The 24,656-nt window shown below is 40.5% G+C and overlaps 1 protein-coding gene across 7 annotated transcripts in view; it reads right to left on the bottom strand.

The window, feature by feature from the left end:
- LRRC49 (leucine rich repeat containing 49) overlaps positions 1-24,656 on the bottom strand; it is a 132,563-nt gene that overhangs the window by 35,216 nt on the left and 72,691 nt on the right. For all 7 annotated transcript variants that reach the window (XM_048866937.2, XM_048866938.2, XM_048866942.2 and 4 more), the window contains one exon: positions 13,536-13,619. In XM_048866937.2, coding sequence (XP_048722894.2) covers positions 13,536-13,619 — 84 coding nt within the window. The remainder of the gene's footprint in view (positions 1-13,535; positions 13,620-24,656) is intronic.

The following is a 24,656-nucleotide window of genomic DNA, read 5'->3' as shown; positions in this document are numbered from 1 at the left end:
CCACTGCTGCAACAGCAGCACAGGCCTGGACTAGCATGTATCATCTAGCGAACATGCGGATGAAGCTCCAGTTGGCTGCTCTGCATATGTCTAATATTGGCACATCCTGCAGGGATGCTATAGAGGCAGTTTGCACCCTCATGGAGTGTGCCCTAACTCCATCAGGAGGAGGTATGTGAGCTAACCTGTAGCACTCAATGAGGCTAAGATTCGCGATGTGACGGAGAGACTGCTGAGACTCATCAAGCCCTCGGATCGCTACCCCTTCCTGCTTCTCCATGTGGGCACCAATGATACTGCCAAGAATGACCTTGAGTGGATCACTGCGGACTATGTGGCTCTAGGAAGAAGGATAAAGGAGTTGGAGGCGCAAGTGGTGTTCTCGTCCATCCTCCCCGTGGAAGGAAAAGGCCTAGGTAGGGAGCGTCGTATCGTGGAAGTCAACGAATGGCTACGCAGGTGGTGTCGGAGAGAAGGCTTTGGATTCTTCAACCATGGGATGGTGTTCCAAGAAGGAGTGCTAGGCAGAGACGGGCTCCACTTAACGAAGAGAGGGAAGAGCATCTTCGCGAGCAGGCTGGCTAACCTAGTGAGGAGGGCTTTAAACTAGGTTCACCGGGGGAAGGAGACCAAAGCCCTGAGGTAAGTGGGAAAGCGGGATACCGGGAGGAAGCACAGGCAGGAATGTCTGTGAGGGGAGGGCTCCTGCCTCATACTGGGAATGAGGGGCGATCAACAGGTTATCTCAAGTGCTTATATACAAATGCACAAAGCCTTGGAAACAAGCAGGGAGAACTGGAGGTCCTGGTGATGTCAAAGAACTATGACGTGATCGGAATAACAGAGACTTGGTGGGATAACTCACATGACTGGAGTACTGTCATGGATGGTTATAAACTGTTCAGGAAGGACAGGCAGGGCAGAAAAGGTGGGGGAGTAGCACTGTATGTAAGGGAGCAGTATGACTGCTCAGAGCTCCGGTACGAAACTGCAGAAAAACCTGAGTGTCTCTGGATTAAGTTTAGAAGTGTGTGCAACAAGAGTGATGTAGTGGTGGGAGTCTGCTATAGACCACCGGACCAGGGGGATGAGGTAGATGAGGCTTTCTTCCGGCAGCTCACGGAAGCTACTGGATCGCATGCCCTGATTCTCATGGGTGACTTTAATTTTCCTGATATCTGCTGGGAGAGCAATACAGCGGTGCATAGACAATCCAGGAAGTTTTTGGAAAGCGTAGGGGACAATTTCCTGGCGCAAGTGCTAGAGGAGCCAACTAGGGGGGGCGCTTTTCTTGACCTGCTGCTCACAAACCGGGTAGAATTAGTGGGGGAAGCAAAAGTGGATGGGAATCTGGGAGGCAGTGACCATGAGTTGGTTGAGTTCAGGATCCTGACACAGGGAAGAAAGGTAAGCAGCACGATACGGACCCTGGACTTCAGGAAAGCAGACTTCGACTCCCTCAGGGAACGGATGGCCAGGATCCCCTGGGGGACTAACTTGAAGGGGAAAGGAGTCCAGGAGAGCTGGCTGTATTTCAAGGAATCCCTGTTGAGGTTACAGGGACAAACCATCCCGATGAGTCGAAAGAATAGTAAATATGGCAGGCGACCAGCTTGGCTTAATGGTGAAATCTTAGCGGATCTTAAACATAAAAAAGAAGCTTACAAGAAGTGGAAGGTTGGACATATGACCAGGGAAGAGTATAAAAATATTGCTCGGGCATGTAGGAATGTTATCAGGAGGGCCAAATTGCACCTGGAGCTGCAGCTAGCCAGAGATGTCAAGAGTAACAAGAAGGGTTTCTTCAGGTATGTTGGCAACAAGAAGAAAGCCAAGGAATGTGTGGGCCCCTTACTGAATGAGGGAGGCAAACTAGTGACAGAGGATGTGGAAAAAGCTAATGTACTCAATGCTTTTTTTGCCTCTGTTTTCACTAACAAGGTCAGCTCCCAGACTGCTACGCTGGGCATCACAAAATGGGGAAGAGATGGACAGCCCTCTGTGGAGATAGAGGTGGTTAGGGACTATTTAGAAAAGCTGGACGTGCACAAGTCCATGGGGCCGGACGAGTTGCATCCGAGAGTGCTGAAGGAACTGGCGGCTGTGATTGCAGAGCCATTGGCCATTATCTTTGAAAACTCGTGGCGAACCGGGGAAGTCCCGGATGACTGGAAAAAGGCTAATGTAGTGCCAATCTTTAAAAAAGGGAAGAAGGAGGATCCTGGGAACTACAGGCCAGTCAGCCTCACTTCAGTCCCTGGAAAAATCATGGAGCAGGTCCTCAAGGAATCAATCCTGAAGCACTTGCATGAGAGGAAAGTGATCAGGAACAGCCAGCATGGATTCACCAAGGGAAGGTCATGCCTGACTAATCTAATCGCCTTCTATGATGAGATTACTGGTTCTGTAGATGAAGGGAAAGCAGTGGATGTATTGTTTCTTGATTTTAGCAAAGCTTTTGACACGGTCTCCCACAGTATTCTTGTCAGCAAGTTAAGGAAGTATGGGCTGGATGAATGCACTACAAGGTGGGTAGAAAGCTGGCTAGATTGTCGGGCTCAACGGGTAGTGATCAATGGCTCTATGTCTAGTTGGCAGCCGGTATCAAGTGGAGTGCCCCAAGGGTCAGTCCTGGGGCCGGTTTTGTTCAATATCTTCATAAATGATCTGGAGGATGGTGTGGATTTCACTCTCAGCAAATTTGCAGATGATACTAAACTGGGAGGAGTGGTAGATACGCTGGAGGGGAGGGATAGGATACAGAAGGACCTAGACAAATTGGAGGATTGGGCCAAAAGAAATCTGATGAGGTTCAATAAGGATAAGTGCAGGGTCCTGCACTTAGGACGGAAGAACCCAATGCACAGCTACAGACTAGGGACCGAATGGCTAGGCAGCAGTTCTGCGGAAAAGGACCTAGGGGTGACAGTGGACGAGAAGCTGGATATGAGTCAGCAGTGTGCCCTTGTTGCCAAGAAGGCCAATGGCATTTTGGGATGTATAAGTAGGGGCATAGCGAGCAGATCGAGGGACGTGATCATTCCCCTCTATTCGACATTGGTGAGGCCTCATCTGGAGTACTGTGTCCAGTTTTGGGCCCCACACTTCAAGAAGGATGTGGATAAATTGGAGAGAGTCCAGCGAAGGGCAACAAAAATGATTAGGGGTCTGGAACACATGAGTTATGAGGAGAGGCTGAGGGAGCTGGGATTGTTTAGCCTGCAGAAGAGAAGAATGAGGCTGAGGGAGCTGGGATTGTTTAGCCTGCAGAAGAGAAGAATGAGGGGGGATTTGATAGCTGCTTTCAACTACCTGAAAGGGGGTTCCAAAGAGGATGGCTCTAGACTGTTCTCAATGGTATCAGATGACAGAACGAGGAGTAATGGTCTCAAGCTGCAGTGGGGGAGGTTTAGATTGGATATTAGGAAAAACTTTTTCACTAAGAGGGTGGTGAAACACTGGAATGCGTTACCTAGGGAGGTGGTAGAATCTCCTTCCTTAGAGGTTTTTAAGGTCAGGCTTGACAAAGCCCTGGCTGGGATGATTTAACTGGGAATTGGTCCTGCTTCGAGCAGGGGGTTGGACTAGATGACCTTCTGGGGTCCCTTCCAACCCTTATATTCTATGATTCTATGCACCAAGAAACCCACTTATAGATTCTGAGAGAATATCGTTTGACCTTGCAATCTTTCTGGTATGGTGAGAAAAAGTCTTTGTGATATTCTAATAGGTTTGGTCCTCTACAGGTAGAACGTCAGGTCACATATGACATTGAGAGAATGAAGTCTTTTCACTTCGACAGAAGAATGGGGTTTCAGAAAAAGAACAGGAAAGTGGATACTTTGGCTGTCATGGAATTCAGAAATAACCTTAGGGAGGAACTTAGGATGGAGGTGAAGAGATACAAGGACGGTCTGCCATGAGTGCTCCCAAATCGTTCACCCTCCTGGCCAAAGTGATAGCAACTAGAAATGCAACTTTCATGGACAGGTGGGACATGGATCATGTAGCCAACGTGGCCTGGTGAGCGTTGACAGGATGAGACTGAGGTCTCCCTGTTTGACCACTGGTGGAAAGGTCCTGACTAGGGCCATCGTGAATCTTACCATAGTTGAGGAAATCTACCTTGATCTGTTCCTTACAATATGTGCTAACTACTTATGCTAAACAATCTGTTCCACCTTGCATTTTGCTGTACTTTTCCCAGACCCTAAAAAGAGCTCTGTGTAGTTCCCTACAGATTTTCTTTAAATAACACTGATATTCTGACAAATGTCAATCAGAGCCTGGACATTTTAAATTAAGGAGCATCACTGATACAGGAAAATGAAATTTATGCCTACATGCAACAGGATCTAGTGATGTTAGCCCAATATCCTTACTATAATTTGGAAAAATATATATTCATATAGAAAATAAAGAGCCTTTATCAGAATTCCTCTGTAGTGTGTAAAGAATTAGTGTACTTTTCCTTTTCCCTAGTTATTTATACTTAAGTACATAACCAGCACTAACATTCAAAATGACAATTTTTATTTAATTGCCTCCACCATCTCCTTACCATAACTAGTCCAAAGAGAAGTAATTTTGCCATTATAATATTTACTAATTTAGAAGGCTTCTTGTGGAGCACGTGTTAAATACAGAATCTGGTAGAGACCCTTTTTAAGGAACTCTAAGGCCTCGTGAAGAAACATACATAATACTTGATAACACTATCTGACAAGAAAAGTATTGGAACATTTCCACCAAACTCTTTCAGAGCCCTCATGGTTTCCAAAATGTTTACTTTGTTTACGATTTTTCACAAAATGTTTTTAAACTAAGAAACTTGGAACTCTAATCTACCAAGAGAGTTATTAATCAATTTATTATCTAATACGGAGTCAAAAAACCACAATTGAAGTAAGCCGCAAAGAGGCTATGTAATTTATTTCTCATTTAAAATTGGAAATAAAAAAAAGAGATACAAGTTCATCAGATCCAATTTTAAATAAAATGTGTATATACAATAACAACATACATAGAAAACAGAAAAAGAATAAAAAGTGAGTCAAAGGGAAATTACATGCAAGAACGCAACGTGGCATGACTATTCATGCAAAGTACCAGAATGTCCTCCAAAGACAACAATACAACCACTAGTGGAAGCCTGGATAATAAATACTGACAAAAATAATTGCATCAGGATAGTACCAAATGCAATTATGATGGCAACCAGCATTGCATATGGCAATATTTTATTCTCTTTGGAAAATTAAGTAGTAATGGGCTCTATACCTTTATTCATTCTATATATGGACAGATTTCCACACCCTCTTCTTGATTTATGTCCTGCCCTCTAGTTTGATTTGTAGATGTGCACACTTTTGGCAAGGCAGACATTTGGAATTCACCTTCTTTTCTTTTCTATGGGGTGTATTAGGACTGCTTGTGTGTTGTTTTATTTTCACATTTAGAGCCAGTTTAAAAGTTTTAAGGCTTTTTAAATTTTAATCCTGTGATTAAAAATTCTCTCTCTGCAAAAGTTAAGTTTTCAGAAAAAGCAGGCGGGCTATTAGGAAACATGCTGCTTCAAATATGCCACGTGTTCATCTCTCTCCTTACCACAGTTACTCAATCCTTCATGACAAGTTTCAGAGTAGCAGCCGTGTTAGTCTGTATTCGCAAAAAGAAAAGGAGTACTTGTGGCACCTTAGAGACTAACCAATTTATTTGAGCATAAGCTTTTGTGAGCTACAGCTCACTTCATCGGATGCATTCAGTGGAAAATACAGTGGGGAGATTTATATACATAGAGAACATGAAACAATGGGTGTTACCATACACACTGTAATGAGAGTGATCACTTAGGAAAACACATATGTAAATATGGGCTATCTATTGTGACATTTTCCTCTGTGCTTTAAATATTTAGAAAGTCTTAAATTATTCTTTCAATGACAATAGTAGTTTTAGCAAAAAAGGAGAGGATATGTTTCTTCAGATAACAAAGGTGAAAAGGGCCAATCTTTGAATAGCTTCTCTTTTTTAAACTTTCATTTTTATTGTAAAACTGCTCTGTAAATGAACATTTAATATATTAAGTCCTTATTTTTATCTTTGTTTTTTTAATCAATTAAAAATGCCAAGCTGGATAAATTTTATTTTTAAATTTTACTTTTATTGTAAATGTGTTTTGCATATTGACATGACCTTATTTTTATCTTTGCCTATTAAGCACTTCAAAAGTTATGACTTGTGTCTTTTAAAATAACAACACACATTTGTAAAGGGAGATACGATGTCACTCAGGAACTTATTTCTTCACAAATTAAGAACTATTATTATAGGTTTTTTTTCCTTACTCTGTCCTTTGTTTAAAGAAAAAATTGCTGTAATCTTTCTAACTGGGTTATGACAAAGGGGTGCCTCTGCTGCAAAATGCTACTTTCTTAGTGTCATGTTTACATCCAATATAAATATGTTTTGGTTTCAAATATGATATAATCTCCTTTGAAGATGCCTCTGTATTGTTTTTTTTTGTTTTTTTTTTTAAGGGTGAGGGGCTGTTGTAGTTTCTGGACCATTGCTTCTCTGAGAATATGAGTAAGGAAGGAAAGGAAATGCCCATTGAAAACTCTTGATTTAGGCCGATCATAGGGAAAAATCTGTAAATAAATCATAGCTGTGAGTAGGATGACAGCTGCTTTCACATACCCAAACATGCATGCTTGCACAAGAGGAACCCTCATTTAAGAACACTGGGAAAGGCTGTGGAGAAATAGAAAACAGAAAAAAGCTAAGGGCACTTGCTCCCTTGCAGGCCTGTTGCCACCTGTGTCCCACTGAAGTTTTCCCCTTTGAGATCCACAGTAAGCAGGAAAGGGTGACTTCTCCCTTCCAGTACTGTTGAGGAGTACTCCATGGTGAACTTCATGTCAGCAGAGTAAAATGGGTCAGAAACGTGGAAGGAAGGAGGCCTGGGTGAAGGGTGACCCTTCTGTGGCTCCAGCATTTTTGGAATCGGGAAGAACATTCAGGAGTGCTGAATTAGAAGAAGACCTAGTGAGGAATCCTTTCCAACTTGAGAGTTCCTGTTGCTCTTCTATTTCATCTTCTGTGCTAGCTGGCCATCTTGTGAGCCTTCAGCTGTGCAGCTGCTGATCTCTTGCAGCGAATCTAAACTAAAATATCCCACCCAACAGCTTATTCATTTGAAAACCAATTAAATTAAAAGATTTGGTGGCAAATGATCATTTTTATGCCAGAAAATACTCAGATAAGACCCTGTCAAACGGGAGCTCTTACCCTGTGCAAGCCTCTGGAGGCAGAGAATTCTGGGACAGGTTTTTCTAGAAAGCACTAGATTCCACACTCAAGTGGTGGAGAAGAAGAAAAACCCACAGTGCAGACAGACAGGCATGAACAGGAAAAAAAAAAGGTGAGTTATAACCTCTGAAATGAATATGGGAATGTTTATGAAAATTCAACAACAGTTATTAGCATGGTAATTTTGATGGCAGACACTTTTGTAAAACAGCAACAGTTACCTTATTAAATGGGCAGTATGCCATGACATTTCATTTAAAAGGAAGCAAGGTAAAATTTTATGGTTTTCTCAATAAAGCTTGTGGAGGAAAATATATTTTATTGCTGAATATGACTCCACAAAATTTCCATTCATTGGCTGAATTTTTAGACTTCGCAAATTATTTCACAGCCACTTAATCCCACTGTTAGATCTATGGGAAAGAAAGTTCCATTCAAGTAAAACAAGAGTCTGAAACAGAGAAAACAAAATTTAAACACACAAGGATAGAATGGAAATGTACACAGAAGAGAGATAAGAATCATCTTTTTGAAGCAAATAAAAGAGAACAGCAGTTGGCTGTTAAGCTTCTTTACCCCCTTGAAGACAAGAAAGAAGCCTTCACTAAAAAGAATGAAAACTTCAATTTCCTGTTCAAGCTTGAGTGAGTATGGAATTACACATTAACAATACATGCCCCTTTCCTCCAATGGGAATCTTCATTGGCAAAATGGTTTGAGAGATCTAGGGCATCAAGACAAACAACAGCATCTCCCACTGTAAGGAAACATACTTCAAAGCTTAAGAAATGGAAGTAAAAATAAATCACGCTTTCAAAAATTTCTGTTGCTCAGTAAGTGGGCCAACACATTAACATCACCAAACCACCAGATGTATGTGTCTGTGTGTACTTCCCTTCTCTATACCAGTAGGAACGGACACCAAAACTTCAAAACCAAATAAATTTAAAACATATCAGTCATCTATAGTAAAAATAAAATAAACTATGTAAGTATTAATTTTTAAAATGATGAGGGGGAAGAAATATTTTCTGGAACCTGTTTTTAAACTGAACAAATCCAAACTCAGAAAAATCTATTTTAATAGGTAAGATACAGAAAAACAGAAGTATACTAGACACACTGTTGGATTACCATATAACAATTAACCCCACCTCTTTATCTATTTACTTTTTCCTGTTTTTTAACCTATTGCTTCCAGTTTACAATACCTACTGTTAAAATTCTGCATGTTTCCCCTTGGTTTGAACAAGGTCCAGTTTTACACACACGCTATATTTCTCCCTCCCTCCAGCCCTGACCTCCAACTACTCCTTTTCTTCTAAACTCCTAAATGGTGGACATTGAACCCACAGCCTCCAAACCCGTGATACGAAATCTTACCTTGACAAACCACAGCTTACTTAGCCAGTAGCCTAAGTCATGGGCGAGTCACCCCTTCGCAAGATTCTTCAGGACAATACTACTCAAACTCCAGTAGAATCTTTGCAGTACACAAGAACATAAGAATGGCCATACTGGGTCAGACCAAAGGTCCATCAAGCCCAGTATCCTGTCCTCTGACAGTGGCCAATGGCAGGTGCCCCAAAGGGAATGAACAGAGAGGTTATCATCAAGTGATCCATGCCCTCTCACCCAATCCCAGCTTCTCAACATGGCCAACCATAAGATACTGCTGTCTCACCTGACAAAGGTAATGGGGCCCAGGGTAATGTGCTAAAATGGTTTCAGTCTTTCCTGGGGAGTCTCACTCAACAAGCTGTAATAGGAAATTGCATTTCCACAACTAGACCTCTCACATGGAGAGTCCCACAGGGATCAATACTCTTACCAGTCCTATCCAACATCTACATGAACTGGTCAGACAACAGGAACTCAAGCATCAGCAATATGCAGATAACACATAGCTCCATCTATCATTCACCACTTATGACTATACCACTAGCTGAAGGTGGCCAGTTCTTGGATGAGATCAGCTCATGGATGAAGAGCTGGTTGAAGCTGAAGCTGAATGAGACAGAGGTGATATTGGTGGAAGAGTCTCCTCTGATTAAAGGTACACCCCACCCCACAATTGGTTAATTCAGTCTGTAATTTAGGAGTGCTCCTGAATTCGTCACTGATAATGAGCTCTCACTCAGCAGAGCTTTCTACAGTCTCCAGTTGGCTAAGAGACTCCATCCAAACAATGACCCAGCCTCAGGTATTTATGCCCTCATTAACTCTCAGCAGGACTACAGCAATGTAATGTATCTGGTAGCACTTAGAAAAGTCCAGCTGCTATAGAACACTAGAGTACATCTCCTCAGCACACTGGCTATTGTGAACATATCAAACCTGTCCCCTGCTCCCTACTATGCCTTCCCATAAACTATCAAATCAAGTTCAAGGTCTCGGTCCTTATTTCAAGGCACTCAATGACCTGGCTCTAGAGTATCTAAAAGTTTGACTAAAGCTCTGGGGTGAAGCTCACGGTTGACAATTTTGCTCCACTGGCGCAATGGAACTTTCTACAACTCAGGGTTGCATGTTTTGTCACTTCTGTAGGCTGAGTACATTGCACCCAGCAGGGGCACTTTATATTCCTCAATTCTCCCCAACATGGCACTGGCTTAGTGCATCCTCCCATTCCCTCCTTCTCCCCCAGGGCAGGGCCTCTGTGGTTATGTCTACACAGCAAAGAAAAGCCCGCAGCTGGTCTATGCCAGCTGGCTTGGGCTCAAGGTTCTCAGGCTGCAAGACTTTTCCATTACTTTGTAGACTTCAGGACTAGACCCCGTAGGGTGGCAGGGTCCCAGGGCTTGGGCTAAAGCCCAAGTCCAGAAATCTTCACAGCAGTGAAACAGACCCTTAGCTCAAGCCCTGCAAGCATCAGCTGGCACGGGCCAGCCACAGGTTTTTCTTTGCTGTTTAGACATACCCTGTGTGCACCCTTGTTTCTTCCTCCTCAATTCCATTCCTCCCCCGATCACATATCCCTCTCTTCCTCAATCCCTGCTTTCCCCTCACCACCTTCATTCCCCACCCCCAAGGGCTCCACTTTCTCCTCCTCACCTCCACTCCCCTCAGCCTAGGTCCCTGCTTCCTCACCCACCTACCCAATTCTCCCCTCTGGGTCCCTGATTCCATCATCATGATCATCACTATGCCAAACCTTCCCATCCCCTTGCGGGTCATTGCTTTATCACTCCCAGGCACTCATTTCTCTCCCTCTGGGTCCCAGCTTCTCTGCTCCATTCAATCACCAAGTCCCCTTCCCCCACTAACCCCATGTCCCTGCTTCTTTTATCACTATTACAGTCCTCTCTGAGTCCCAGCTTCCTCCCCTCCACCTCCCTGACCTGTGAGACTCTGCTTTCCCTGCCTCATCCCTCCAGTCCTTGCTGCTTTCTCTCCACACTCACTGTTGCCCCCTCTTCTTCCTGTCCCCATTTCTCAAAATCACTCCACTTTCCCTGACCCTAGATCCTCACTTCCCCCTACAAACCCTCCCTATGAAAACTGATTTATGTTAGAGTTCAAGATACTGACAAATCTCCCCGTGCCGAGAGTTAAGCTACTGCCTCTGATATATGTCAGCAGCAGCAGATGAGAGATTCCTCTGTTTGGGGCACCAGGCAGTCTGTGAATCAGGCTTTTCCACTGGTCCAATTTGCTCTAAAAATCAACAGACTTGTGCCCATCGATGCTTAGAACATCTGCTGAAATTTCAGAATTGATCAGATGTGGTGTTCTGAAGTTATCATCATGTTACAGACAGAGAAATCTTAATGAGCTGAGTGTTAGACTTCACTTTGCACAGCCAGTAAGGGCAAAGCTTTTGTGTGCAGGAGACCGATTTCCTGGGGGCTGGCCCAAGAATGTGGAATGAACTCCCACAGAAACTAAGACTATCACAAACCTTAGCACGTTCCGTTCTAACTGCAAAGGTGCATTTCTTTCACCTGCTCTTCTCTGACAAACATATGTCAACATGTGTACCTACAGAATGGAGCAAGCAGTGTGTACTATTCCACTGGTGCTGGTAATCATCTCAAGGGTAACCACCAGTACCAGTACAAATTTCTATGCTTGTTTGACCTGTGAACTCATCTATGGAGTATTGCAGGATTCTAGTCTATGAGGCCTACTGGTGATGTGATCACTTTGCCACTGGTAATTACTGGAAGAGAGTTTGTTGGTGGAGTTCTTACATGACTAATGGGATCTTTAATATTTTGGCTTCTCCATGGTCTAAACTCCATCGAAAATGGTTTTCTACTTCAAATTTTGTATGTGTTGTGTTCAGATAGAGAATTATTTGACTATATTTAAGGTATACCAGATGAACCTTTGTGGATTATAAGAGTTGGTAAAATAGAAGCTCAATTTTTCCAAAGCTCATAATGCCCAATATACACATGAAACACCAACTTGTGTGTGTGCAGAAGTCTGCATCTACTTTCAAAAGTTTGGCCCTAGATACAAGTTATGGGCCAGATTATGCCTGGATGCTCCAGGGGTGCAGGATGGGTGGGGATAAGAAGCCTTATATCCTTTGTAACAGCCAGGTATAACTGTAGTCTCTGTGCTCAATTGAGTACAAAGACTGATTCCCTTAACTTGCCTTCCTTGGGGTGCAAGACAAATCAAGAAGGCATGGAGGAAGTCAGGCTATGACTCTGTCCCATCTATGTACCAGTTGCTTCACAGCCCTGAAAGTTCTCCCAGCAGGGGTAGTCAACATCATTGACATTCTCTTCCACAACAGAAGTTTCCAAGTGCACATAGAACAGAGTTAGCAAGAAGAAAAGACAAACCAAGTATCTGTGTTGGCACCCATGCTTTTCAACCTATACACAAACTTATGCTGTTCACTCTGTCCTGCAAGTTCACATACACAGATGACATTTGCTTAGACAGCTAAGCACGGTCATTTCCAGAACTTGAAGATGCTCTAAACGCTGACTTGATTGAGATGGCTGAATACTGCAGTTGGTAGCATTTACAGCCAAGCATGTCCAACCTTTTTTACAATGACAGAGCGGACCAAGAATTCAATATTCTTCTCAATGGACATATCTTGAAACACAAATCCCAACCACTCTACCTTGGAGTCACCCTAGATAGATCTCTCACATAGCTTAAACGCCTGAGGAAAACTGTGACTGAACTGAGGACGAGTAACAACCTTCTAAGCAAACTGGCTGGCACTTCACAGGATGCTAGTGCTCAAACTCTGTGAACATCCAGCTTAGACCTCTGTTACTCTGCAGCAGAATATTGTGCTCTGGTGAAGCTCCATTTGTCTCATATCAAGTTGGCTGACACACAACTACACTCAACTACAAGCATTATCACTGGGACAATTTGACCCACACAGTACTGTGGGTCCCCATGTTAAGCAACATCACTTCTCCACAATCTGTCTTGAGGATATTACAGCTAGAATGGTTGAGAAAAACATGGCAAAACTTAGCCTATCACCATGCACAGATCTGTTCAACCACCCAAGAGCACACTTTTCATCAAGGCACCTGTTGTGGGCCCTCTTGCCTTGCCCAGATTTCTCTGTGACATCACTGTGGCATGAAGAATGGTCCACACGTGACATCAGAAACCAGTCTCTTATAACTGACGCTGACCATGCATGTATCCAGCTCTGATTTGCCATGCTGCTCATGGGCCCTTCTGAACAGATATCAAACAGGCCAAGGTCAACATGAGCCAGCCTTCACACCTGGGGCCAATGAGATGCTGTGGCCAAAGACAGACAATATCACACATCATTGACAACTGCCTTCTGACCAGATTTGATGGTGGTCTGAGGGCTCTGCACTTTGCTCATGAGGCTGCCACAAATTGGCTTTGGCAAGCTCCACATCCAAGAAGAACTGGTATCATGTCAGTTTTGACTTATTATCATAGGTGTCATTTTTCTTGAGGTTAAAAATAAAAGTAGGTATAATTAAAGGAGACAGTGTCCTTTTAAACTACAGCACCAAGATATCAGAGCCTACCTTATTATGCAAAAGAAAAGGAGTACCTGGGGCACCTTAGAGACAAACAGCTCACGAAAGCTTATGCTCAAATAAATTTGTTAGTCTCTCAGGTGCCCCAAGTACTCCTTTTCTTTTGCGAATACAGACGAACACGGCTGTACTCTGATACCTTATTATGGTCAATACAACTAATGTATGGCATTTTATCTAATCTCAATTAGCGTTAGAAAGAATAGAAAATACCTTTAACAAGGTCTGTTTGTGGCTTTCACGCTTCTTCTCTTCCTCTTTTCTTGCTGCAACAGATGCCATGCGCCTTTCTTCTTCCTAGATGAAGAAATAAAATCAACTTTAGAAAAGCAGGAGTAACCTATGGAAAATGTAATTGACAAGCTTGTAAATTTTGATGTTTGAAAGGCAAATATATCTTCAGTGGTCTATTCACCAAAGGGTGACTTGCAGGCAGGACTAAATATGGCTTGGTAACACTCCTATTTCTATCTTTACCTGACAATTTCCAAAGTTAACACTTCTATTCAGGATGTGAACCTGAATGCTGTGTGCTGTAATGTTTTTGGTAGAGAAATGTAAAGCTTTCTGTGTTCTAAATAAAAAGTGTTATCAAAACATTTTATTGAATAACTAAGTAAAATATACTCCCTTCAACACTTTTAGTGTTTACACAATCAATTTTTATACCAAGCTCTATCAAGAATTTATAGGAGTTTTGTAGTTTAAAGGTGAGCTGAAAAGGGAGGAAAAAAATGAACATGTTCCCTTTTTTGCTTTAGAATATATAAAGGCAGCCTGAACATTTTTGTTGTTGTTGATTGGTTGTTTTTCTTTTTTTTTTCTTTTTTTAAATTCTGCTTGGTTTTTTACAAGCAAAATTCAGATAATGGAAAATTGGAGCAGTAGTTAACTTATATTTACTTAAAGAACCTAAATAATTGAGAGGAGCAGCAGAGTTTAGTTGGACTGTTTGAAACTCTGTTGTGTTTTTATTAGAAACACAAATATTTCTCTTACTAAGGTTTAAAAATATTTTTACATATATTGAAATATTATTTATTATTTTGATTAGCACACACTTATTTCAATGACTTGCATTTTAAATAAAGCAAACCTCTGTAAAAGATTCAGCACATCCACACCTTTAATTAAGGTGTTACAGCTCACAAAACATGTTGTGAGAACTCCCAGTGGCTCCCCAAGAAAATCCAAGGAAGATTAGACTTGACCTTCCTGATTTTTCTAAGCTGAAAAATAAATGGAAAAACCAACCAAACAGAACAAAACAAAAAACAATGCCAACAAATAAACCAAACCCTTTATAAAACATTTCAGGGGTTTTCCCCTACACCATAATGAAGCAAAACAGAGGCAAAAGCCCAGATCTTTAAAGTCTTTTGGCTTTAAGCATGATAACAGTAAAAGAAAGATCTACTTTTATTACTTATTACTCTGGGCTTTTGATTTTCTTTCCTGGTTCTTTCCAGCAATTTATTTTCAACAACATATAGCGTCCTCTAATCTTAGCAAGTTGCAGCAATTGTGTGAAGTTTCTTTGAGTGCTGATTCTTGTTATAGTAATGACTTAGATTTCTATCACTATGATACAATAAGCCAAACTGAAGGGAAAAAGAGAGTAGGGTTTTTGTGTTTATATAATTATTATTAAACAAGTTTCCTCTTGGTTATCTATTTTCACACATTGAGTAATTCTAATGCTATCACCCTGATATATACAGAACAACCGTCTATATAGTCATAACACATTTGAATATTGTTTAGAACATTTATTAACATTTTACAAATGAAACAAAAAATAAATAGTTAATCAATCCTTGTAATCTAGACCACATTTCTGTGATAAACACTTCATCATGTATGCAGTAACAGTAAACAGTAAGATTTATCTAGAAAGGCTCCAGTTTTCCTCTGGCCTCTGCCCAGGCACCCAGGCCAAATAAAAAAAAAAATTTCTCAAGGTTAAGTAGGAATTTATCCAAAGTATTTCAGGCTGTGCCGTACTACACATGTGAGTAAGAATAAAACAGGTCAGGGAGCCAATTAGCCAATGCCAAGAAAAAAAAGAGACAATTTAACAGACTCAGATACTTAAAAAATTGCTACTCAAACAGGGGCGCCATTTAGACAGGGCGAGGTTCCAGCGCCCGCCCCCCTCCCCCGCCCGAGTTTTGTACCACCAGCTGAGAGAGACGTTGCTCGCTCTACTGTCCCTTCCCCTCACCAGTCAGGAATAGTCGCTCCTCTCCCCCCTCCCCTCACTGGCCTATTATTTGCTCAGCAAAAAGAATGTAGTGGTGTATATGGCAGAGCCAATAGCTCGACTGGGAGCTTCTGCAGCACTTTTTCACTCCTGAAACAAACATGCTGAAGGAGTGGTGAGGGGAAGGAAGCTCTCAAGCTCCGTGCTTTGGTCAGAAGATGCTTGCTACAGATTTCGTCATGATCTGCCCCTCACCTTCACATGTCTGTGACACCCTGGCACCCCCATGTTCATCACTGTCATATAATTAGGATATGTTTTGAACAAAGCATGCCTTGTGAAATATCATTCTAAAAGTCTTGATCTGCTACACATTAATATCTCGTTGGACTGTATGTGCTATCATTGTATGTGAAGTTATGCTATGTATGTGCTACTAAAACACGTTGTGAGACTGAGGACACCCACATGCAGCCTTTCAGGTACAACAATAAAAAAAGGCCAAACAATGTTAATGGCTTATTGAGGAAGTGCACACAAGCGCAAGGAACTGTGTACAATAGAAACCTCTCAGACAGCACTACACAATGGGAACTGTTTGACCCAGGTCACAGCAAAAGAGCTTTCCAGCAAGTTGGAAGGAGATATAAAAGGGGGAAATGACATCATGACTTGACCTCACTCTCCCTACAACACCACACCTGAAAGTACCAGAGGAACAAGACTGAAGGGGTGGGGGAGAGAAGTGCTGTTCCCAGGCAGGAAAGAAGGAAGACTGCCTGTGTATGCAAAAGCTAACCTGCTTGTACTATCTACCTAGGTGAGACACTGCTTGATTCAAATACTAACCAGTACATTAGGCCTAGATTGTGGTTTTGTTTAATTTCTTATAGTAAACTACTGTGATCTGTTTCAGAGTAGCAGCCGTGTTAGTCTGTATTCGCAAAAAGAAAAGGAGTACTTGTGGCTACAGCTCACGAAAGCTTATGCTCAAATGAATTTGTTAGTCGCTAAGGTGCCACAAGTACTCCTTTTCTTTCTACTGTGATCTGTTTGCTATCACTTATAATCCCTTAAAAGCTATCTTTCTGTAGTTAATAAATCTATTTTATATTTTATCTAAAACACTGTGTGTTGTTTGAAGTGCAAAGGGCATAAATTTCAGCTCATGAACAAGAGTTGATGCACATCCACTTTCCTTTGTAGAAGTGGTGGACTGGGTAATAAATTCATACTGGTCAGGTTTTGACCAGGGCAGGATGGTACAGCTTTGGGGTCTTAGGCTGGGGAGCTGGGAGTATTTTGGCTGTAGTGTCTCTATTGTGGGTTCATGAGTGACTGGCCAGAGCATTCATGAACACAGCTGGGTGTGGTCCCTGCGTGTGGACGTTGGTGTGAGTGCAAGCTTGGAGGGCTGCATAGTTTGTCACAACGTCACAGTGCAAGAGGGAACCCAGACCAATGAGACAGAGGGCTCAGCTGCACCTCAGTTCCAGGTGTCACCCCTCAGGAGAGCCCATCACAATGTCAACTTGTTAAAAAGGCAGAAGCAAGTCCCTTGTGACACCAGTAGACACAAAGCTGCTCAGCTGGGGGAGGGGGCTGTTTCCCCAGGCACATTCAGGAAATAATTATCCTCACAGACAGCCCAGCTTTGGTAGTTTCAGACAGTAAGAGCAGTCCTGCTGTGAAGAAGCAAGCATGAGCTACAACCACCATAAATATTGTTTAAATTACACTTAAAATGTTCCCATTTTTTTCAACTCTCTAATTTTTTAATAAATTGCAGTACCCCAGTGTGGCCATTCATTTTCCTATTTAGTCCCACTTGTCTGAGAGAGTCTTTCCTTTGCTTACAATTGGCTTTGGGTCAGGTCCACAGGCTGTGACACAAAAACACCAATTCCTCTGTGAATGCCTGGCTCTTATGAAATCTCACCAGAGTGGGGCTGCACTTTTCTAGGACCTTTTTCCCAGAATATCTTTTGAGGAGCTGCTGGCTCTCAACTGCTTCCCTCAAATAACCATTTTGCAGCTGTCTCTCCTTCTGTTCCAGCTGGTAAGTATTCTTATCTCCTGTTGTACTTACTCTTTAACATTTCTAACGATATAGCAATCTCACAAACTTGAGAAGCATCAGTGAATTTCACTGAGATATTTACTCTCACCATCCTTACAGCCATACACTAGAAACCGCCTTCCAATCTAATCCTTTGTATTTATCATAACTATTTGTATAAAACCTTCTGTGCACATAAACCCAAGCCAATCTGAACAATTTGCAAGATTTGGCTGCCAAAATTTGTTCATTATAGATCCACGCTGCTAACATCCATCATTTAATTATAGTCTAGATAGTGATTCTTTTTAAAGGTATAGACCAATGTTAATAAAAACAACTTTGTTTCAATAAATAGATTGGGCTACTATGGGGCTAGATTTTAAGTGTCTTTGGGCAATTAGTGCAGTAGAAATCTGGCAACTCTGAATACACATATCTAAAATGTGAAGTTTGACCAGTCATGTTCATTTTGCTGATTTCTCCCAACCTGTTCCTCCAAAACCCATAATCTACCTCCTCTTCACTTCAGTGGGAAATGTATTAGTTCACGGTGCCAGTTCTTTAGTTGAAACATTCCTGCATGTACACACACACTGCTGGAGGTTGAAAGAATTCTGCTTTTCAGATGTGGTTTTCTGTTCTAAATTTACACATTATCTTAAAATATAGCTTTAATTTGTGTTTGTATATATTTTTTTCTTTTAGGGCTGTTGATTAATCGCATGAGTTAACTGCGATTAATCACACTGTTAAACAATAGAATACCAATTGAAATTTATTAAATATTTTTGGATGTTTTCTACATTTTCAAATATATCAATTTCAGTTACAACACAAAATACAAAGTGTACAGTGCTCACCTCATATTATTTTTGATTAAAAATGACAAACAAAAGAAATGGTATTTTTCAATTCACCTCATGCAAGTACTGTAGTGCAATCTCTTTATCATGAAAAAGAACCTAGAAATGTAGGGTTTTTTTGTTACATAATTACACTCAAAAACAGAACAATGTAAACTTTAGAGCCTACAAGTTCACTCAGTTCTTCTTGTTCAGCCGATCACTAAGAGAAACAAGTTAGTTTGCATTTAGAGGAGATAATGCTACCCACTTCTTAATTACATCACTTGAAAGTGAGAACAGGTGTTCTTATGGCACTGTTGTAGCTGGCATCGCAAGATACTTACATGCTAGATGCGATGAAGATTCATGCGCCTCTACATGCTTCGGCCATTGTTCCAGAGGACATGCTTCCATACTGATGATGCTCGTTAAAAAAAAATAACGCGTTAATTAAATTTGAGACTTAACTCCTTGGGGGAGAATTGTATGTCTTCTGCTCTTTTTACCTGCATCCTGCCATAAATTTCATGTTATAGCAGCTTCAGATGATGAACTAGCACGTTGTTTGTTTTAAGAACACTTTCATTGCAAATTTGACAAAATGCAAAGAAGGTACCAATGTGAAATTTCTAAAGACAGCTACAGCACTTAACCCAAGGTTTAAGACTCTGAAGTGATTTCCAAAATCTGACAGGGACAAGGTGTGAAGCTTGCTTTCAGAAGTCTTAAAAGAGCAACACTCCGATGCAGAAACTACAGAACCCGAACCACTAAAAAAGAAAATCAACCTTCTGCTGGTGGCATCTGACTCAGATGATGAAAATGAACATCTGCACTGCTTTGGATCGTTATTGAGCAGAACTATTCATCAGCATGGACACATGTCCTCTGGAATAGTAGTTGAAGCATCAAGGGACATATGAATCTTTAGCACATCTGGAATGTAAATATCTTGCGATACTGTCTACAACAATGCCATGCAAACACCTGTTCTCACTTTCAGGTGACATTGTAATTAAGAAGCAGGCAGCATTATCTTCTTCAAATGTAAACAAACTTGTCTGTCTGAGCGATTGGCTGAACAAAAAGTAGGACTGATTGGACTAGTAGGCTCTAAAGTTTACACTGTTATTTTGAATGCAGGGGGTTTTTGTACATAATTCTACATTTGTAAGTTCAACATTAATGATAAAGAGAGTGCACTACAGTACTTGTATTGAGTGAACTGAAAACTATTTCTTTTGCTTTTTGCAGTGCAAATATATCTAATAAAATAAATATAAAGTAAGCACTGTCCACTTCATATTCTGTGTTGTAATTGAAATCACTATATTTGAATATGTAGAAATCATCCAAAAATATTTAAATAAATGGTATTCTATTATTAACAGCACAAAAACAAAAATAAAAACTATACAGAATTAGTAGTTAAAAGAAAAATTATCAGAAATGTACACATTCCTATAATGAAAATATAGAAGATAATAAAGCACCAAATTTGGTGTTTTCTACAGATTAACATTTGTACAGTGCTTTGGAAAATGTAAAGTTCTGTATATATGCTAAGTACTCTTCTTATTCAGAGGGCATTTATAACATACTATTTCATTACATCCCAACATTGTAATTGGAAATATTTGAGAATATTTTTTGTAGGCAACTAATTTTACACAATTTTTTTTGGTAAGTAAAATACAAATAAAATGAGTCTGTGATATTCAATTCTGAATCATAGTCCAAAAGATTCATTTTAATAGTTAAACTGTTCCTGCCCCCTATTGTTCCACTGATTTAACTACCTCACTCAGTAAGAGAATTAAAGAGAGAGAAAGCAAAGGGTCTTTTCTGTAGACCATTGACTAAACTATATTAACTATGACAGGTTTCAGAGTAGCAGACGTGTTAGTCTGTATCAGCAAAAAGAACAGGAGTACATGTGGCACCTTAGAGACTAACAAATTTATTTGAGCATAAGCTTTCGTGAGCTACAGCCCACTTCATCAGATGCATAGAATGGAACATATAGTAAGAAGATATTTATATATACAGAGAACAACTGTCCGAAATGGGCCATCTTATCACTTCAAGTTTTTTTCCCCCTGCTGATAATATCTCCTCTTAATTAATTAGTCTCTTACAGTTGGTATGGGTACTTCCACCTTTTCATGTTCTCTGTATGTATAAATATCTTCTTACTATATGTTCCATTCTATGCATCCGATGAACTGGGCTGTAGCCCACGAAAGCTTGTGCTCTAATAAATTTGTTAGTCTCTAAGGTGCCACAAGTATTCTTGTTCTTTATATTAACTATATTTTTCATATAACATTGCTACTTACTAATGCTCAAGAAACTACATATTTGTCCCTAAATACAGGCATTTGGTAATGTTTAAGTCTCGCATCAGGACAATTAAATAATGCAGTAGAGCCATATTAGGTTAAATGTTCCTTGTTTACAGAAATCCAAATATTCTCATAGACAGTATTTTTAGAACACATATTTTCCAAGTAATAAAGAAATGTGAGCTACGAAATGAAAAGCAAAGAGGTTCTCCAACACAAACATTTGAGAAGTATACTTTTCAACTTAATTTTATTTACTTCATAACCCCCTGAAGTGTTTATATCAAAATATCTTCCAAAACCGTCAGAGAAACGTTTTTTTGGGGGGGAGGGGGGTTCCCCTCTAAAATAGAAAGCTCCTGTAAGAAATAACAGACTTAACTTTTCACTTTCATTTTTCAGAAATTTAAGACACTGACAGAGAATATAGGCAGTCTAAAAAAAAAAGATCTTGATATATTAAAATGACTATACGAATACAATAACTCATTTTAAGCTTTAAATAATGTGAAAGCATGCAAAGCAACTGGACAGATGAAATAAACAGGAACTTTATGACACACTTATCCTGTAAAACTTCACTACTACTAAGTCATTACCACAGTATCCGGTGGAAAATGAGATAGAGTACAATATACTTTAAATTATTTCCACAAAAAAAGTTAGCAAGTGACACCCACTAATAATTTTGCCATTGTCCATTCTTTTACTGTGGTTCCTAAAGATTGCTTTTCTTCTTCTAGCCCTACTTCCCTGGATGTCTCTCTATTCTTCTAATACTTTATTCCTTATCTTAAAACTGCCTTTCTTTTATTCTTCTCACTGCTATGTTCTTTCAATGATTTGATCTCTCTTTTCTTCTTGATAGTCCAATATTTCATTGGGTTGAACATGCAGGAAGACAAGAGAAGACTCGAGGGATGGGATTTAACTAGGCTACACCTTTAATAATTCATCTGAGAAATATCTGGCAATGCTTTGTACAGTGTAGCTCATATCTCCTTGTTAGAGAGCTGCCATCAGCCCTTCTCCACTCCAAGGTTCGTGCCAGCATATTGGTGGGACCCCACCACCCTCTCCTTGTCTGAGTACTAAGACTCTGGAGAAAGGAGGTGTCTTTTTCTTGTATCAGACGTTAGAAACACCAACAGTGTTTCCCAACTTCTTTAGGGGATGCCTTCCTCTGAGTTCACTTCCAATTCCAGTTTATCAGGGAACAGGACCCCTATTGAACAAGTATCTGCAATGGACATCTGCCAAGATGCGACAATATGAACCCTACCTTCATTCCCACTGGGTCCCTCAGTTGGTGTGGGGAAGATAAAAAAAAAACATCCCTCTTGGCCAATCTGGCAGTGAAGAAAAAATTCACTTCCAGTTGCAAAGAAACGACTAGCACGATGCCCACAGCAGACCCCAAAAAAACAGTCCTATGCCAATCACAGGGGAGGAAGGATGGGGGCTGCTTTTTCCAGCATGCAATGGTGTCCTGACCCCTTTGGTGTTTCTGTGGCGCAGGAACCATTGGGCTTTCTCAGAGCTATTGCCCTCCCACTCCCAAATGGCTAAAGAGCTGAAGGGGGAACCTTCCTTAAAGGGTCAACAGTCCTTTCCCTCCCTGCAGGTCCAGACAATCACTCTCACCCTTGAGGATGTAAGTGTACTTTTCACTCTGTAACAGCCATGGTGATTTCTTTGTATTTCCTTGTTGATTCTTATTTTTGCATTTTATTACTGTGTGCTTTTGTTACATTCACCCAATGTTTTATATTAAAGGTTGCACGCAAACAAGAAAGTGACTATATCTGTAGTTCTACCATGCTAGCAGCTGCCCCTGATGCTAATATGGCATAACATGGATAGTAGCACTCCAGATACGAATTGCAGCTGAACCCATTGCCATGCGGTAGGGCATGCTAGAGAACATTACAAATGAGCTCTGAGTAGGATGATAAATAGAGCATACTGGGATGCACATTCTGTTCCCACTTTAGGGTTATTTTATTTTATTTGTTGTATGTTTATTATTATTATTATTCAAGGAGGTGCTACTAGTGAATGCCACTACCTGAATATCCAGTGCCAAGGATAAACCGACTATAACTCCAAGACTGTGAACTAGCTTAGCTAGTTAAGGACAGCCGTCCACCCGTATTTCCATAGCATGTCTTATATAAAAATATTCTAAACAGAGAGTTCTGTTTAAATATCTGTGACAAATATCTTATATACATATGCATTTATGTTCAAGAAAATACTTTAATATATTAGAACTAAATAAAATACAACTACCTAAGTCATAAAAATCTGAAGAATGGCCTGGGATATATATATAAACTATAAACTCATAGGGATATTGAATGCATATAAAATATAAAACAGTACATTTCTAATACCCAATAAGTTCATATCATCTGTATCTTGAAGATAACATGCTGTTCATTAATGGAAGTTATAGCATTTTCATTTGATGTAATACAGGAATGAATAAAGACATGCCTCCTCAGAAGATAGAGAAGCCAATCTTTTTTATAAGTTATCCTGATCTACAACTGTTCTTTGTAAAAATGGTATTTGATTAAAAAGGTGCATCTCCCATTATTTTTGATACTAGCTTCTAAGTCTGTGAATTAAGGGACAGGATTATTTCTTCTAATAGTTTATTAGGAAATTCCTGAGAAGTCTGTTTTTCTCAAAGTTGCAAGGGAAATTTTGTTTGGATCTTTCCATAGCATTGCCCTACCAGTGCTAGAACACTTCAGGGGTGGAAGGTCTCTCAATGCAAAAATGTAACAGCGCCAGGAGGGAATTCCATTCTGAATAAAATAGGAGAACCAATTCCCTATTCTGGAAAAATTTTCAAGCAATAATAGCTGTGTTCATTTCAAGCCATAGAAGTCTTTAGGATATCAATAAAGAGAGGCAAAGAAGTTTTACTGGAAATATTTAACTGTTAAGTCTACATTTGGAGCTGGGAACCATGGCAAAGCTTTTTAAAATATATGTATTTAACTTCACAGATTTTGTTGGAAGGGCAAATTACATACATGGTGTACAGTCCATGTATTTCTTTCTGGTTAACTCCTCCCCAGTAAGTAGGCTTAGAAGGAGTAGATTTTTTTCAGTAAGTGTCAGTAAACGTCAATTTCACCATACACACACAAATCAACAAAAAATATTTTCATAGATAATAATCAAAATTTACTTACAGGCAAAGAAAGAAAAATGCTGTGAGAATTTATTAGAGTTTGATTTAAGGATATTTATTTTTTATATTTTGACACAATGTTTACAATTTGTGTTTTAACAGTTATAGAGCTTTAACTTTTTGAATCTCACTATCTACTGTCATTAAATAATTACTGCCTAACCCCCTTGTTGTCTGACTACCCGGTAATAGGGTACTCAGGGGGCCTGGTGGGTAAGGACTTAGCGTACCTGGTTTCCAGTCACTCATTGCAGAAAAAACGGGAGGGGGAGGGAAGGATAGAAATACCTGGTCCCTACCCCAGAGGTGTTGTGGTCTCAGCCCACCTATGGGCCTAGTTCTCAAGTAGGATGTGGTAGGGGAACCAGGGTCAACCCTCTCCATGGGATCCCAGCCCAGGCCCCTGTGGGAAACAGCATCAGACAAGTCTTCCACACAGAGAACCCAAGTCTGCCACCCTGGACCACTTCCTTTCTATCTGCTCCTTCAGCTTGGGGCATGGTCCCCTAAAGTTCAAATAATCTGAAGTTTAACAGAGTTCAAATGAGCAGAGCCTCTCAGGACCTACTGGTTCTAAAAAAAAAAAAAAAAAAAAAGCAGGTGTGAGCAAGAGGTAGGTTAGAGAAAGCACCGCCTGTGGGGCTCACCAGCACCATGGTCCCATCTAAAGC

This window comes from Caretta caretta, chromosome 10 (assembly GCF_965140235.1).
Source record: "Caretta caretta isolate rCarCar2 chromosome 10, rCarCar1.hap1, whole genome shotgun sequence".
Classification (NCBI taxonomy): Eukaryota; Metazoa; Chordata; order Testudines; family Cheloniidae; genus Caretta; species Caretta caretta.
The sequence above is the reverse complement of the archived record's forward strand: the minus strand, read 5'-3'. Positions and strand labels throughout refer to the sequence as shown.